Source organism: Parasteatoda tepidariorum, chromosome 9 (assembly GCF_043381705.1).
Source record: "Parasteatoda tepidariorum isolate YZ-2023 chromosome 9, CAS_Ptep_4.0, whole genome shotgun sequence".
In the NCBI taxonomy this organism is placed as follows: Eukaryota; Metazoa; Arthropoda; class Arachnida; order Araneae; family Theridiidae; genus Parasteatoda; species Parasteatoda tepidariorum.
In genome coordinates, this window is record NC_092212.1 from 68,950,225 (window position 1) to 68,968,903 (window position 18,679).

General features: G+C 30.7%; 1 protein-coding gene across 2 annotated transcripts in view; it reads left to right on the forward strand.

Annotated features, from left to right (window-relative positions):
* The window catches only part of LOC107451747 (no mechanoreceptor potential A), a 73,241-nt gene extending 57,201 nt beyond the window's left edge, over positions 1–16,040 (forward strand). For both annotated transcript variants that reach the window (XM_043044121.2, XM_043044122.2), the window contains 8 exons: positions 955–1,133; positions 2,421–2,569; positions 5,666–5,811; positions 6,108–6,201; positions 7,568–7,715; positions 10,078–10,285; positions 12,981–13,117; positions 13,798–16,040. In XM_043044121.2, the coding sequence (XP_042900055.1) occupies positions 955–1,133; positions 2,421–2,569; positions 5,666–5,811; positions 6,108–6,201; positions 7,568–7,715; positions 10,078–10,285; positions 12,981–13,117; positions 13,798–13,992 (1,256 nt within the window). In that variant the 3' untranslated portion in view covers positions 13,993–16,040. The remainder of the gene's footprint in view (positions 1–954; positions 1,134–2,420; positions 2,570–5,665; positions 5,812–6,107; positions 6,202–7,567; positions 7,716–10,077; positions 10,286–12,980; positions 13,118–13,797) is intronic.
* The last annotated feature ends 2,639 nt before the right edge of the window (positions 16,041–18,679 follow it).

The following is an 18,679-nucleotide window of genomic DNA, read 5'->3' on the forward strand; positions in this document are numbered from 1 at the left end:
GTATCTTGATAGAACTTAGAAGAAGACAAATACATCAAACCATTGCGGCACATTTTCTCTGTGATATGACATAATCAAGACTTCAAATCTGTATATTAAATTCCTCCATTATTAATTCCATCATTCAAGACTAAGCAAATCGCACAACAATATCTTATCTCCTATTTGAAATTTTTATAGCTTTTTTCAAATAATTTATCTACTTCACTGGCTGATATGGCCATGATGAATGGGATGAGGCCATATTTGGCCAACGCCTCCACATGGTTTTTTATAAGTAGTTTGATCTGACCACTTAGAAGGTAATCAAGTTTCCCAAAGAACCATTTAATACAAAATCTGTTAAAAATAAGAAAGTAGTAGCAAATATGTCTAAAAATTTGCTTAATTTATGAATATGATTGGTTCGTCTTATTTACTTGTCAACCACCACAGATTCAGTTCTTAAACATATATGATAAATTTCTATAAATTCTTTTTTTGAAAAATAGAATTTGTATTCATGCGCACAACTGGTTCACTTTTTAAATAGTCTACGCAGACTGCTTATAAGAAACCGTATGGAGGATATCTGATGTAGGAGGTGATGGTTTGGCTCAGGTACCCAGCTCCACTTGATAAGTGGAGTAATAGGGATCGTAAATTTAATTTTAAAACTATATAAAATAAATAATTCATATACATTATAAGTGAGCTAATTAGTAAATGATGGCTGATAAAGTTTAATATTTCTATATTTTATTTCACAACCATTAAAGAAAAAAAAATATTTCAAAAAAATACTGGCAGCTGTGTCACTTATTTGATTAAAAACACATTTGTTTATTTCAATCGCAAATTAGGAATGATTAGTCCTTTAGAATTCTTATGTTAAAAAAATAGAGTTAAGAAATAGGGTTAAGAAATGAGCTTATTATAACTTTACTCTTTCAATGTGTTTGCATTTCTTTAAAGTGGGCCAGTCATGCACATTGGACGGCATGGAGTTCACACTGAAAACTCCAGAAGGTTTCTTCGGCAGAATGTATACCTATGGATTTTATGATACGTGTTTTTATGATGGAAACGGTGGCAACGTCAATGTTTTGAGAATTTCAAGAGCCAATGGATTTCCACGCTGTGGAACGCAACAGGTATGATTTCTTTCCATGCTATATATTCATTAAAAATATCAGTTCAAGCACAACCTTATTGGAGAAATGAGTTAAGCATTCACATTAAAGGGAGAGAAAGTTTCAAAGGGAGAGAAAGCTCAATTAATGTTTGTCGTCGGATTGGTTTTCAAATACTGCCTATGTACTACATGTTTCAAGACGTCACAAAATACATTTCCTTCTTCAGCATTCATATTTATATCGAAATCACCGTCAAGCCAGTTATTATACGTTAATAATAAAAAGAAAATAAAAATACTTTAAATTGTTATGATGTAAATACATTAAAAATGCCTGCCAGTGAAAATAAAAAGAAAAACAGCAGCAGTTGCCATATCAACGCATGCGCACTGTTTACTATTACTTTTGAACACAGTCGAAAAGTGTGGACGCCATCAAATTCAAACCAAGACCCATTTTGCCAATGGGTAAAAATCGAAAGAGACAATCGAATGAATCAGGAAAAAAAATCTGGTGAATTACGACTGAGGAATATGAAACTAAAAGTATTAAGACCTGTTTGATTGCTAGAAGAAAAAAGTTAATTATTTCAAACACCTCTAATGAGCCGTGATGGCTCAGGGGATAAAGTGTTCGTAATCCAATGAGATGAACCGGGTTCGAATCCCAGCTATGGCTGGTCGATACGAATTCCGCTTCTGGCTTGTACCGACCACAGTGCTGATTCATTAAAATATCCTCAGTGGTGGACGGATCATGGGTTAGAGTCTCCTTGCGGTCAGGCTAACCGTCGGAGGTTTTCATGATTCTCTTCTCCATGTCACGCAAATGCGGGTTAGTTCCATCAAAAAATCCTCCACGAAGGCAAATTTCTCCCAATACTTGATCCAGGAGTTCCCTTGTCTTCAGGATTGGGCTCAAAATTGAAAATTGCAAGGCTACGGAGTTGAACATTAGCAGTCGTAAACCCAAAAAATTGGGTCGGCTGCTCAACGACAATTAAAAGCAAACAAACAAAAAAACACATATTATATTACTACGGTAATTAAACGGTTATTTTCTATGCCGCTCTCCTTAATAGTAATTCATTAGATCTAGATAATGTTTTTGTTCCTTCCTTACATAAATATTAATTTGTGGCAGTTAATGTATGTACTTCTTTAACTTCATTTTTGATTAAGATTCTAAGGAAATACGTATTAAAGGCTGCGATTACAGAACACCATGTGTATGATAAGATATCTACCTCAGAAATGAAATACATGCGTGTCTAATGTTGATTTCCTTCTTTTTTGTTTCTTTCAGTATGGTGATGTCATCACAAATATTGTAGTTGTACAATTTAATGATTACGTCCAGACATCCAGGGACAAGAAGTACAATTTGACATGTTATTTCTCTGGGCCAGGAGAAGCTGTTGTCACATCTAATTACTTAGACACAAGAACGGACGGGTATGCAAGCATTTGTTTTTAATCTTCCTATAATGAAAGTTAAGTAGTTCCATGAATGCCTGGTTTTGTATATTGCGTTGACGGAGAAAGTTCTTTTAAAAAAAATTGTTTGTTCATTTTTAAAATGAAAAAAAAAAATCCTGGCATAGGATTTTTAAATCCAAATAAATCCTGATACTCATCGACGCAGAGAAAATTATCCTATTATAAATTGTACGAAAAAATTACTATCAAGATTTTTTTTAAACAATTACAAGCGCAATTTTTTTTAAAATAATTGCATATACAATCGCTAGCCAAATTATTAGACGCATTATAAGATTCGATGCAAAATTATAATTGTTAGGTGATACTATACAGCTTTATTGTTTTCACGCGGATGAAACCGGTTTGCATTTGTGTACTTTCGTGTATCAATTGGTTAACATTGTAATGCAATTCCTTAAAAAATAAATACAAATAGGACGCATATAAAAAATGTCATGAATAAAACTCATCACATGTATGTTTAAATATAAAAGTATGCTATACAAACTCGTGCAAAACATGCATTTATAAAAACACTACAATGCGTCTAATAATTTGGACTAATTATTATAATATATCGATATAATAAATATTCTATATTCGTACAATATATCGTCTAAATTATCATACCGTCAAATTTATATTATATATCGTCTAATTTATCATACCGTCAAATTTATATTATATCGTCTAATTTATCATACCGTCAAATTTATATTATATATCGTCTAATTTATCATACCGTCAAATTTCTATTATATATCGTCTAATTTATCATACCGTCAAATTTATATTATATATCGTCTAATTTATCATACCGTCAAATTTATATTATATATCGNTGTTTAAAATTAAGTGCTAAGTTGTTCAAACATATCCAATTTTATTTATACTTATTCAAACTGTAATATAAATGAGTTTCATACAGCTACGATAAAAACTCATGCGCAGGAAACATTTTGAAATATTGGAACATTTAGTAATTTAACTTGCGGATAAATTATTAAAAAAATTATAACTTTTCAACAAATTAATATTTTTGCTTCAAATTTTGGGAATATCTTTCTAAATGTTTTATTCACAATCTATGAAATTTTCATTAAAATTGGTTGATATTTAAAAAAAATCATTTTGAACCTGAAGTGTCCCCTTAATGGATGTTAAGTAGTTCCATGAATGCCTGGTTTTGTATATTGCGTTGACGGAGAAAGTTCTTTTAAAAACAATTACTAGCTCATTTTTAAAATAAAAAAAAAATCCTGGCATAGGATTTTTAAATCCAAATAAATCCTGATACACATCCATGCAGAGAAAATTTTCCTATTATAAATTGTACGAAAAAATTACTATCAAGATTTTTTTTAACAATTACATGCGGAATTTTTTTAATAATTACATATGCAATCCCTGGAGAAATTATTAGACGCATTATAAGATTCTATGCAAAATTATAATTGTCAGGTGATACTATACAGCTTTATTGTTTTCACGCGGATGAAACCGGTTTGCACTTGTTTACGTTCGTGTATCAATTGGCTAACATTGTAGTGCAATACGTTAAAAATAAATACAAATAGGAAGCATATAAAAAAAGTCATGAATAAAACTCATCACATGTATGTTTAAAAATAAAAGTATGCTATAAAAACTCGTGCAAAACATGCATTTATAAAAACACTACAAAGCGTCTAATAATTTGGACTAATTATTATAATATACTGATATAATACCTGATATAATAAATATTCTATATTCGAACAATATATCGTCTAATTTATCATACCGTCAAATTTATATTATATATCGCCTAATTTATCTGACTGATACACTATAACGTGAACAAGTGCGAACCGGTTTCTGTCACGTAAAAACAACAAAGCTGTATAATATCACCTGATAATTAAGATTTTTCATGGAATCTTAAATGCGTCTAATAATTTGGCCAGGGGCTGTATCTAGCACACCTTGTTAAGCTCACCTAGTTATCTATTAAAGCCACCTCTTGATCTGCAGCAAATTTCAATGAAATATTCCTATATGAAAATTTAGCTGAAGACAAGAGATCAATAGCAAGCATACTATAGCAGCGATATTCCCGAGATCGATAGCATACGGATAACCTCATGTTCACCATACCAGCTTAGCTCAAGTTATACTCATATTTTTACATTATGCTCTTATCACCCTACTGCACCGCAGTCAGAACTCATCAATGATCCACATGATGCATTCCACCATCTCATTGATAAACACCTCAAAGTTAAAGATTCATGAGAAAAGAGCCGAAAGCGGCTTCAGGTGCCCAGATGTTCAACTCAGTTCAGTTCAATCTATCTAATCTTCTCACCAATGTTAAAGCTTAATTTCACTCATAAACTTTCTTCAAAGATTAACGCAGCTCTGCTGAGATAACTGAACTCTTTTTCGAACTTTTCTCGGAGCTTTGCTCCAAATTTTCATTCAGATGAATGTGATAAAGCCCCATTTTGGAGCTGGTGCATAAGATAAATAATTCACGTAGGCATTAGCATGTAGTTTTTCCGAGGAAGCTTTTCCTCAATGTAATCGAATTACAATTACAGGTAGAGATATATTTTTCATTATGTAAAAACTTAGACGAGCTATCAATCATCATATATTTATCTGTCAGCCTTGCGTTCATTCCATCAAAAGCGATCAAAATAGAGCTTTTCGATCGAATGCATTTGACTTTTGTATTCAAATTCAAGAATATATATAGGACTCAAGAATATATATAGGAGCAAAGGGCCAGTATTGAACTTGCTAATTGATTGGACTACTCAACGCTCAATCCAAATCACATCCAAGTTATTAAATCTTCGAGTTTTGACAGTCAATGGTATTTTTTTTATTTTTCACGTCATACGCAATCGAGGTTTGGTCCGATGTGCATTAAAGTCAAACGCGAGCAACTGGCTAAGCTAAACAGATAAGCATCGATAAATCTATTTTGCCTTCATCGGTCAGCATTATTTGATGATATTCTTAAATAGCTATTGTTTTTAAATTTATGTTTTTTATTTTCTCATTCGTGTTATTTTTTAACAGGCGTTATCCAACACAAATAGAACATTTGCCTGCTCAGAATGTTCTAACATCCAGTGTGGTTTTAAAAGTTCTGTACCGAGGTGCACCGACAACAACTATTGCTGTTGGGGATCTCTTAACATTCCGGTTAGAGGCAAGAGGAAATTGTAAGTAATAGAATCTTTAAAACGAGAGTAGTCACAGTCATAGTCGATCATAAAAAACTTTTTGACAAAAAATTAATTCCATACATTACGTGCGGCACAAAATCGTGGAATCCAGCAATTAAACTGGTTTCAATTCTCATATTTCTTATAAGTGATTCGTCAAATTTTTGCATCCCTTAATGCACAAACTTTCTTAACTGGAATTTTATTATAAAAATATGGATTAAGGGTAGTGATAACGGTACACTTCAGGCTTTACAAACGAACTTAAATTTTAAACTTCACTTTTTTTTCAGTTCATTGGGAATATTTTGCTGACATATTTGCTACTAATGTCATCGCTAAAGATCCTTATTCAGGAAGACAAGTGCATTTAATTGATGCCAGAGGGTAAGTTAAACAATCATAATGTATTGAACTATTTAATTGTGTTTAATTAATTTCTTTTAATTTCTAAATTTAAAAAGAAATGTTGCAAACATTTAAATTTGAACAAAGTTTTAATTACATGACTTCAGTGACTTCTTATCAGCTTAGTTTGTTTTCTCTTCCAATGCCCTCCAGGGGAATGACCTTTCGTCAATACACGGCAGATTTATTGACCACTCTTTCAGGGGCACCATATTAGGTGGGCCAACGCTGCTCCCACAGTAAGGACAGATAATACAAAGAATGCAAGAACGTTCATGCCTTGCCCGGGATTCGAACCCAGAACCTTTCTGATGCAAGGCCAGTTCCCGGACTTCTGCGCAGTCCGGTCGGCTTATCAGCATAGTTATTTGAATAAAACAGAGTTAAACAGAAACTCTACTTGACAGGGGAATATTATAATAATTTTTAACCTCTCCAGAATCTCGGAAATACTTAAATATTTATGTAATATATTTAAAAGATAAAAAATGTAAAATATTTCATTCTAAGAAACATGCATAATTATATAAATATAGGCCAATATGAGACAATAGTTAAAAAAGAAAAGTTAAAAGAGAATTAAGGCAATTTTATTCTCTAAACTTTATAACAAGGTTGAACCACGTAGAGAAGGTATCTCAGCCCCCCCCCCAAAAAAAATTAGATTTTATTTTATAAGTTCATAAAGTTTATATATTCCCCTGACAATTCAAAGTTTCAGTTTTCTAAGTTTAAAAAAAACTGAACTAAAATTTTAATTAATTTTTCAGTAGTTTTAAGTTATATTTAAAAAGAAATCAAAAACGTATTTGTGTACATAAAAATGTCATTAACATAAAACTGTAACATCCGTGTTATTACAACATTAAACCCTAAATTTTCGATGATGTTCAATTCAGGTGATATTGTACGCTGAAATAAGGTGTGTGATTGTTCATAAAACCAGCAATTACATATTTTTTCAGTCAAGTGATCTTTGCTCTAAGGATATCAACAACCTACCCCTAATCATTTACAGGCAACACCAGACTATCCAGAATATTAAAATAAACATGATGGTTTGTATTAAAGGCCATTGATGAGCGAGTTCAAATACTAATAAGTAACCAACCCCAACCCTAGACCAAACTCCTCAGGCTTGAATATAATTTTCATAATTTCTGAAGGTAGGGGAGACTAAATTCTTGTTCTGAGAGATTATTTAGTTCATGATAAAATATATACTTTGGTATTAAATAAAATTTTAAAGAAAAATGCATTATATTTTGTGCAAAACTATTCTGCTTCTGTTGGGACATGCTTACCCATATTATGATCAATACCAAAATATCATCAAATTTTACAGATGCCCAGTCGATTTATACGTTTTCCCAGAGCTGCACAGAACACCAGATGGCGCTCTTGAGGCAGAATTCTATGCTTTCAAAATTCCAGATTCCAATTTATTGGTTTTCCAAGCAACGGTGCAAACTTGCCGAGGGCCATGTGAACCAGTAAGTATTGTATTTGATCACATAATACAACGAGAAACAAAAAGTTTTGTTACACCACAGTTCAAATCTATGAAATAACTATTACAATAAACAATTACATAGCTGTATAGCTGCACTCCCATACTTCCGGTACGTTAATTTATTTCTCCAATCTCGACCCACCAAGTAACTGTGTTAATAAATATAATCGGGAAAATAATGAAATATATATACATATATCAAATAACAAATATTTCGGACATTCACCAAAGCTATTCACCATATATATATATATAATGGCCAGTAGTGTGTGTGTCTATATATATATACACGCACACTACTGGCCATTAAAATTGCTACACCAGAAGGTGACACACCACGAACATGAAATTCGTAGCACGGATAAAGCATGTTGTAGTATGCAAATGATTAGCTTATCAGCGCATTCTTGCTAAGCAGACGGCGGTAGCGACACCTACAATGTGTATAAAAGAAGAGATTTGACATAGTTTTATAGACATTTGAAGTTTCTCATACAAAAATTAAATTTGAGCCTTGTTCTTGGGTAAAAAAGTTTTTGTTATGCCTCGTGTAAGAAGGAAAAATGCCTACCAGCATATGTCTGAGTTTGATCGAGGTCGAATTGTGGCCTACCGGGATTGCGGTTTATCGTGACCCCATGATTTTTAGCAGAATATGGAATCGATGGGTTCATGACGGTCATATGGAATGCCATGCAGGATCTCAGTGCCCCCCCCCATCACTAACAGCCGAGAAGAGAGACATGTTATCCAAAGGGCCTTAAGGGATCGTACAGCTACGTCACGAACCCTGAGTTAACAAATGGGGTTAGGCAACAAGTGTCTGCACGAACAGTTCGACGACGTTTGCAGCAGCATGGACTGTCAGCACGGCGACCATGGCTTCGGCTACACTTGACGCTGCATCACAGGAAGAGCGCCTCCAATCAACGACGAATCTGGACGCAGGAATGGCGTGACGTCGTCTTTTCAGACGAATCCAGGTTTTGTATACAGCATCATGATGGCCGCATCCGTGTTTGGCGACATCGTGGAGAACGCCCATTGGCAGCTTGCATTCGACATAGTCATACTGGCCCATCACCTGGAGTAATGGTATGGGGTACCTTTGGATACACGTCTCGATCACCTCTTGTTCGCATTACCGGCACTTTGAACAGCAGCCGTTACATTTCTGATGTGTTAGGGCCAGTTGCTCTGCCTTATCTTTGAGGTCTCCATAAAGCTAGGTTTCAGCAGGACAATGCACGACCGAGTGTTGCTCGCACTGTCCTGACCTTCCTTGACACAGAACATGTTCACCTGTTGCCCTTATCCGAACATTCTTCTGATGTCTCACCAACTTAAAACGTCTGGTCAGTGGTTGCCGAATGACTGCCACGCCACCACTTGTCAGTCACCACGGTTGATGGATTGTGGCATAATGTTGAAGCTACATGGAATGCTATACCCGTCCATGCTATCCAATCTCTGTTCGACTCAATGCCCAGGAGAATAACTGCTGTTATTGCTGCCAGGGGAGGCTGCTTTGAGTACTGATTCCTCAGGATCTATAGATCTAAATATCCTGAAAATTTAATCACTTGTTGTTCTTCCAACTATAACATATGTGCCCAATAAATATCATTCTGTTATTTGCATTCCTTCCTGGTGTAGCAAAAGAGTTTCGAAGCATTTTCCCTTACTCACTGAGTCACGTCGATAAATACAATCCCGCCTCGTGACGGTAAGTATTAGCAATATAAAAACCTTAAGAGCTATTTATTTGTAATTGATGGAACGCTGAAATACGTCGTCTGCGGAGAAAACCAGCTTCATGTTTAAATCCTCCCTCTTCTCAGCTGCATGGGAATGTATTACATTTCTCTGCCATCATATTTTTTACATTTAGATTATCAAAAACTATCTTAAAATTTCCACGGTGCCTACTTTAAGCACCATAATGCAGTTTTGAGTTCCATTCAATTTCCAAGCTTAAAATACTTTAATCGGTTTGTAAATTACGACAAAAACTGACGTATTTCAATGGCTATCCACTTGATAAGGTTGAAAATTTTGCTTTTACTGAAGTTCTGATATGCGCCACCTGTAGCCCTCCTACAACTGATATTTTCGAATTCAATTTGAAAACAACTTTTAAAAAAAAATATTCGTTTAATTTAAGCAGTAATGTATCACATGTTTTCGACAGCTTTTTTAAACATCATTTCAGTATAAAAACTTGCAAATTAAATGGTTAAGCGAAGTATGATAGCACACTAAACTATGAAAAATGCAAAATCACTCTAGTTAAAATTATTTTGCCAGTTATGGTTAATGGTATTTGTTTTTCAATTTTATAGGTAGTCTGCAGTGAAAAGGCAAGACCTGGAACCTTTCCCTCCTGGGGTCGAAAGAAGCGATCAGTTCCGAAAGATGAAGACAAAAAAGATGCGACAACACCAGTAAATGATACAGATGCTATTGAGGAAGAAGAACAGGAAGAAGTGCACGAACTCTTGAAAGTTTACTTATCACGGTCAGACATTCCACCAGAGGATATTGCACCAGGTAAATAGCAGAAAAGATACTTAAATATAACAGAAAGTATACCTGAAATATACCAGGTAAAAACAGAAAGTATACTAGGAATATTTCAGGAATACAGCAAAGGTATATCTGAAATATACCAGGCATATAGCAGAAAGTATACTTTAAATGTAACAGAAAGTATACCTGAAATATACCTGGTAAAAACAGAAAGTATATTTGGAATATTTCAGGAACACAGCAGAAGGTATATCTGAAATATACCAGGTAAGTAGCAGAAAGTATATCTGGAATATATCAGGAATGAAGCATAAAATATACCCGAATTATCCCAGGCATATAACAGAACATATACCTGGAATATATCAGGAATAAAATAGAAAGTATATCTGAAATAAACCTGTCTGTAGCAGGAAGTATACCTGGAACATATTAGAAAATCTAAAAGTATACATGAAATATGCAAACCCGAATTATCCTAGGCATATAACAAAACATATACCTGGAATATATCAGGAATAAAACAGAAAGTATATCTGAAATATACCTACATGTAGCATGAAATATACCTGGAAGATATTAGAAAACCTAAAAGTATACATGAAATATGCCTAGTATATAACAGAAAGTATGCCTGAAATATTACAGGTAAAAACAGAAAGTATACTTGGAATATTTCAGGAACACAGCAGAAGGTATATCTGAAATATACCAGGTATATAGCAGAAAGTATATCTGGAATATATCAGGAGTAAAGCATAAAATACAGCTAATCGCTACTTTTATGGTTTAAGATCATTATTGAAATCTCACTTAATAAAAAGAAAGACTAAGATCTTACTTTATAAGGTATTAATCAAGTCAGTTTTGACTTATGCTTCAGAGACATGGACTTTAACAAAAAGGGAAGAAAAGTTATTAGCAACCTTCGAAAGGAAGGTCCTACGAACCATCTTTGGCCCTATACTCGATAACGACAACTGGAGGAAAAGATATAATTTTGAAATATATAGAATCTTTGATGGCGATGATATCATTAAATCTATTAAATTAAGTAGAATGAGATGGGCCGGGCATGTAGTGAGAATGAGCCCAGAACGAACAGCATTGAGAGTCTCTAATGCAACCCCCTCCAGTAAAAGGCCAAGAGGAAGGCCCAAAAAGAGATGGAAGGACTGTGTGGATGAGGATTTTGCCATCCTAAAAGTAAAGAACTAGAAAACAATTGCTGGGAGAAGGGCAGAATGGGAAAAGCTTCTGAGGAAGGCCCAGGCTCACAAAGGGCTGTCGTGCCAATGCTGATGATGATGAAAGCATAAAATATACCCTAATTATACCAGGCATATAACAGAGCATAAACTTGGAATATATCGGGAATAAAACAGAATAATGTATACCTGAAATATACCTGGAACATATTAGAAAAGCAAAATTTATACATGAAATATGACTGGTATATAACAGAAAGTATGCCTGAAATATTACAGGTTTATTACAAAGTATACCTGAATTATGGCAGAAATTATACCTGGAATATAGCAAAGAGTATACCCGCAATATAGAATAAATAAAACAGAAAGTATACCAAAAATATGCAATCAACATAGCATAAAGTGTAATTGGAATATTGCAGAAAATATACAATGAACATAGCAGAAAGTATAATATATCAGAAGATATGCCAGGAATAAAGTAAAATGCATACCTAGAATATAGCAGGGATACAGTAGAAAATAATATGAATACTGAGATTTTTCCTAAATATTCAAAGGGATTACAAAATGTACGCTTTAACATTTGATTTATACAGGTTTAATAAATTTTATTTGATATTATTTTAACCACTTGCTGTGAATGGTTTTGTTACATTAATTTTTGAAAAAATAGAGTTTCAACATTTACAATTTAAATCTTTTTTTTACTAATAGTTGCTAAAAAGATCACCTATATGCTAAGCACAATAAATTCTTATAAAATATTCAAAAAATGAGGAAATCAATTAGTGACCTAGATAGCAAAATATGGTTTACTTTAACTCAGCAAAAACCTTTCAATGTAAACCTGAAAAGGTTTGTTATGCGGTTTACGTGTAAACCTTCTAAATCTTAAAACGAGATCTGTGACAATCTGTTCTATTCTACGCACATTTCTCTAATCAAAAACCTTGGAAAACAACCTTCTATATAAAAATCTTAAATCGAGGTTGGCTGAGGGTTTTCAAGCGTGAAAAAATCCTTAAATAAAGCTAGTCTCAAGGTGAAAATAATCTTAAATCTAGGTAATTATAAGGTTTCTTTTCGCAACGTGTTGTATGCTCAGCTAAAATCCACCTTGTCATGAAATTTTAATGGACAACGCAATTTGATCCTATCGCTAGTGTGACGTCAGTTCAAACGTCATTATGGACCTAAGTGATCATTTAAAAAATAATTTTTAATCGTTCCAGGATGAAAGGTTTGAAACTACAATATTTTTGCATTATTGAAAAAAGGTTTTTAGTACAAACATTTTCGTGACAATAAAAAGAAAATTCCGATACAAGGTTGTCGTAAGGTTACATGCTTTCTGGAGAGTTTTGCTAAATTGGATTTTCTTACGCCATGCAATTTTAGCAAGGGTTAACTTATTGCGAACCATTTTATTAAATTAATGAAAAACTGCATTGATATTGAGCGTTTATGGCATTTTGATATATATTTTCTTTTGTAATTCTTAGTGTCTGAAAAAGAATCAACCGTGTGCATTGCACAAGCTGGATATTATGGAATGATATCCACTGTTGTTATTTTGGTGTGTTTGCTGATTGGTGTAGTGGCCATGTCGTACTATTTCCTCAAACGATCTAGAAGAGTCGTAAGTATTGCAATGAATCTTATTACCCAAATAGCACCTAATATTATATAACATCAGAAAATATAACGTTATTTTGCACAACTTTTTATTATTAGGAATCACATATTGATTTATATTAAGAGCCATTTATTGATTTATGTTTAAGAACCCCATATATTGAGTTATATTTAAAAACCCTATATCATATTTAAGAATCATTTATTGATTTATATTTAACTATATACTGATTTATATTTACGAACCATTTATTGATTTATATTTAAGAACCATATATTGATTTATATTTAACCATTTATTGATTTATATTTAAGAACCATTTATTGATTGATATTTAAGAACCATTTATTGATTGATATTTAAGAACCACATATTGATTTATATGAAGAACCATTTATTGATTTATGCTTAAGAACCCCCATATATTGAGTTATATTTAAAAACCATATATTGTTTCATATTTAAGAATCATTTATTGATTTATATTTAAGAACCGTATATTGATTTATATTTAACCATTTATTGATTTATATTTTAGAATCATATATTCATTTACATTTAAGAACCATTTATTGATTTATATTTAAGAACCATTGATTGATATTTAAGAACCACATATTGATTTATATTAAGAACCATTTATTGATTTATATTTCAGAACCATTTATTAATTTTTATTCCAGGTAAGGAAAATGGCAGCATCAAGCATTTCATCCTCAGGTCCAGAAAATCCTTATGTTTCGCAGTTTCAAGTAAGAAACTTTGCTGATCCAAGCGAACCCATATACACTGACCCGTCTTTATTTGAAAGACCGAGGAACACATTAAGAAACATGACCGCACGTACGTTAGGGAAATTAAGTAACGACCTTGAATGACACAGAGCATCTGAATTAGTAAGGTGATATAAACAAACACTGTTTACAAAAGTGAAATTGTGTGTCTTCATATTTTACCTCAAATGTATGGACAATTAGAAAGACACTGTGATCAACATTGAGAGAAAAAAAAATGTTTTTGTCAAGTTTGAATATTTCTATGTATTCCAAAGTTACTTTCACGAAATCACTCACTTGATGAGATCACACTTATAATATTATTACTGCAATGAATTTTTTCTTATACAATTGTATATAAGTATATCATAAATGAAGAAAAAAAAACATAACTTTAACGAAATAAATTAAACTTTATTTACAATTAAGAATATTCATGGAATAAATAAATATTTCTTACATTTAAAAAAAATAATTTAGGAACGTTTTCTCAAAACAAAACAAACAAAAAAAATTACACAACATAATAAATAAAGCATAACTTTAAAAATCATTTCAAGATTTTTCAAGATCTTAAACAATTATAAATTTCAATAAATTTAGAGTTTCATACATTATAATTACTTAATCCTCCCATTTATTTTGCCAATTTCAAAAATATGTAAGTTCATTTCGCCACAATTTATGTAGTTAAAAGATAAACTTAAAATTGTCTAAATATATAAATAAGGAATGTTAAATAGCTGAAGCATTTTAATTAATCATATTTATCAACGTAAATGTGGTATCACATAATTTCAATAAATTTAGAGTTTATTACATTATAATTAATTAATCCTCCCATTTATTTTACCAACTTCAAACATATATAAGTTTACTTCTTTTCAATTTATGTGGCTAAAACATAAACTTAAAATTGTTCAAATATATAAATAGGGAATGTTAAATAGATGAAGTATTTTAATCAATCATATTTATTAACGTAAATGTGGTGTCACATTATGTTAATGTGGTATCATTACATTACAAATGATAAAACATTTACATATTAGTTTAAATGTGGTATCATTTATAATGTAAATGTGATACCATAGGCTTGGATGAGAGCTATATTGAATAAAGCTAGTTCTTGTCCAAGACCCTAATAGAGTATAGCTTTACTTTGCTTTTATAGTATGAGTATGAGTCAATTTAATTTGAAAGTTGCACAATTTCAATAAAATAAATTATTCTAGAATAAAGTTTACTTTAGCATTTGAAAATAAACTTTAAAAAAAAATTTCATAGTGAAATTTTACCTGCTGAGCTAAATATAAACTTAGATTCTTAAATTATATGAATGGAGTAAAGGTAAAAAAAAAGAAAAAAGAAATTTTAAAACTAAGTTTAGCAAAAAAAATTTAAAAAAAAAGCATAATTAATTCTTTAAAAATTATAAATAGACATCAGTATTTAAGTTGATGGGAAAATTACTAAAAAAAAAGGAAAATTGTGAGCAAACAGAAGGTCTATCAACAGACTGACCAAATTTTCAATGTAGACACCATAAATAATGGCTTAAAAATTAATAATTTCTTGAATAATTTAAAACAACAATTCCTAAAATTTGTATAGACCAAAACTAAGTCAAAACACTTATATTAAAAAACAGTCAATTTATATGCTTATACTATAATTTCAAATTATGCGTAAATCTTTAGACTTGTAAACATTTAATAAAAGTCATTACAATTAATAAAAGTTAATTATGCAACCTTCAAAATGAATGGCATAAATATGTAATAATTAACATACTCAAGCTACGCTTAAGCAGCAAAATTTTCAAACAGATTTATATAAAAATCTGAATAATGTTAATACATAAACACAAAATCTGAATATTTTTTTCCTCGTCTATTTAAAGATTTTCTTTTGTACACAACAATTTCTATATTATTCATTATAAAACTAACATTAATTCATCATTGTATATATGTTAATTATTGTGCATGTATGGGATGAGCCATTATGATATATGACTGCTGCACCTTAATTTGCTTTATTGTACTTTTAAATACAATTTTAAATCTTAAGTATCACCATGTATAAAAATGCACATGTAAAATTTTTTACTAGAATTGATTTAAAGTCAATAAAATAGTTTAAAATATTGTGTTATTTTTCTTTCTTCAAAAGGTTATTTGATGAGCAGCTGAAAGGTCTGGTTTAATTACATTTCCTATTTACTGACATTTTTTTTCATTACTTAATTTTTATGAAGAATATGAGGGGATAGGTCAATAATTTTTATTAAACAAAAATATAAAGCAAAATTTAATATCTTTAATTTGAATCAAAATATTCACATTTAGAATATACACTGTGTTGCATATATCATTATTTTTCAAGCTCTGGTCTAAGGATTAATATTTGTATTAATGTAAATTTTATTTATATTTAAATAGTTTTAGGCTCAAACTAATTTTCATAGTAGAAAGCGTGTGACTATTAAAAACTGCTCAAAAAACTCGATCCACAATCTTGTATAAGTAAATATTATGTCACTAGTTCAAATTACCAACCTTAATAGTCTGCAATGAAATATTTAAATATTTTTCTGGCCCTTCAAGTTAATTGGATTGAAAACACATACCTGCCAACATTCAATAAATAAAATAATGGTGATTTCACTAGCGACATTTTTTAGACTACGAGTAAAGTTTTGATACATCATGCATAATCATGTAATCCAAAAAGAGGAACTCGAAATTAGAAATAATATAAGCACTTACATTTAGCAAAGTAAAATGTATGTATATAAATCTTAATTTAAAGAAGAGTTTTTTAAAACCATTATTTATAATTACTTAAACTATTTACACTCAACATATTGCAGTACTGGCAATAGCATTATCTGTTGAGGAATAAGAGAAGTATTTTGGCCATCATTGGATATTTTATCACCAAAGAATTTTTTAAAAATTTCTACAACAAATACAGAGAAATTTGAGAAGTAAACAGGAGATATTCGTAAAATACAGAACTCTTCGTTAAAAAAAACGGAGACTTGGCAGGTATGGCAAACACTGGCACATACTACCAATGTCAATTTTCCTCATATTAACGGGTGGATAATTTTAAACAACTGATATCAATTTTACTACATTAAAGCCCAGCATAACATTAACGAAACCAAAATTCTCAAAATAATATAACAGAGATGTGATGAAGTGTACTACTTAGCACAGCAAAAGAATAATTTTCTTTGACAAAATTCAAGATCTGATATTTGTTTGCAGCATAAATTGCCCGACCCAATATAGTCCTAAATTATCTGATAATCCCACTATAGGTGAACCTTTTGTACTTATATTACCATATAGTATACACAGAAGGGTGCAATGCCAAAAACTTTTTTTGAAAATTAAAAATTGAAAGTCAATAATAAGTCTTCATTGCAGTCAATATTCACCAAAAATGTCTTTAGACAAATTAAAAAATAGTAAGGTCAACCGGGATGGGCCTAAAATGTCAAAAAAAATTTTATGTCAAAATTTAAATGTTAATTCCTTTTAAAGCATAAATATAAAACAAATTTAAAACTTCAAGTCCATAATTATGAAGATTAGGATGTAACGTAACAGAAAAAAATTTGTAAAAAACGTAACATAAAGCCTTCATATAAACCTTTAAACTCAGAACCGACATAGAAAATCTAACCTAAAGATTTAATTTAAAACTTAAAATATGCATATTTGTAAATGAAAGTTGAAGTTTTCACGTAGATTCTAGGGGATCTTTTATAAGAGTTTTTAACTGATACTTTATATTTTTGAACTTAAAAACTAAAATTTATTTTACATTTATGCCTTAAAAAATTTTTTATTTATGTTTTCGCCTCCAAAAAATGAAACTTTAGGTCCATTATGAAAGAACTAAATAACTTGCAATGCTACTAAAAAATTTTTTAATACATATGTGACTTCAAAACAACTCATCCGTTTAAAATCTTTAATTTCAAAAAAAAAAAAAAAAAAAANAAAAAAAAAAAAAAAAAAAAAAAAAAAAAAATTCATGTCACAAGCTTAAAATAATAGAAAAACACAATTTTTTATGTTGAAAATGTAAATGTAAATTCTTTTTGAAGCATAAATATAAAACAAATTTCAAACTTCGAGTTCATAATTGTGAAGATTAAGATGTAAAGTAACAGAAAAAAATATATAAGATACATAACATTAATGTCACTTAAAGCCTACATGTAAACCTTTAAACTCAGAAGCAACATAAATAATCTAACCCAAAGATTAAGTTTAAAATTGAAAATATGCATATTTGTTAATGAAAGTTAAAGTCTTTATGTAGATTCCAAGAGATCTTTAATAAGAGTTTTTAACTGATACATTATATTTTTGAACGTGAAAACTAAAATTTATTTTATATTTATGCTTTAAAAAAATTAAATATATGTTTTTGATTCCAAAAAATGAAACGTTAGGTCTATTATGAAAGAACTAAATACCTTTTAATGCTACTTCAAAATATTTAGTACATATTTTTAATTACATTATTTTTATAAATTTAAATTTATTTTATGTTCATGCTTTAAAAAAAAGTAAATTTACGTTTTTGACTCAAAAACATGAAACTTTAGGTCTATTATGAAAGAACTAATTACCTTTCAATGCTACTATAAAATTTTTAGCACAACTCTGACAGCAGAACAACTTATTACCAGCTTAAAATTTTTAATTTTGAAAAAAAGAAAAAATGTCATGTCACACGCTCAAATAATAGAATAACATAAATA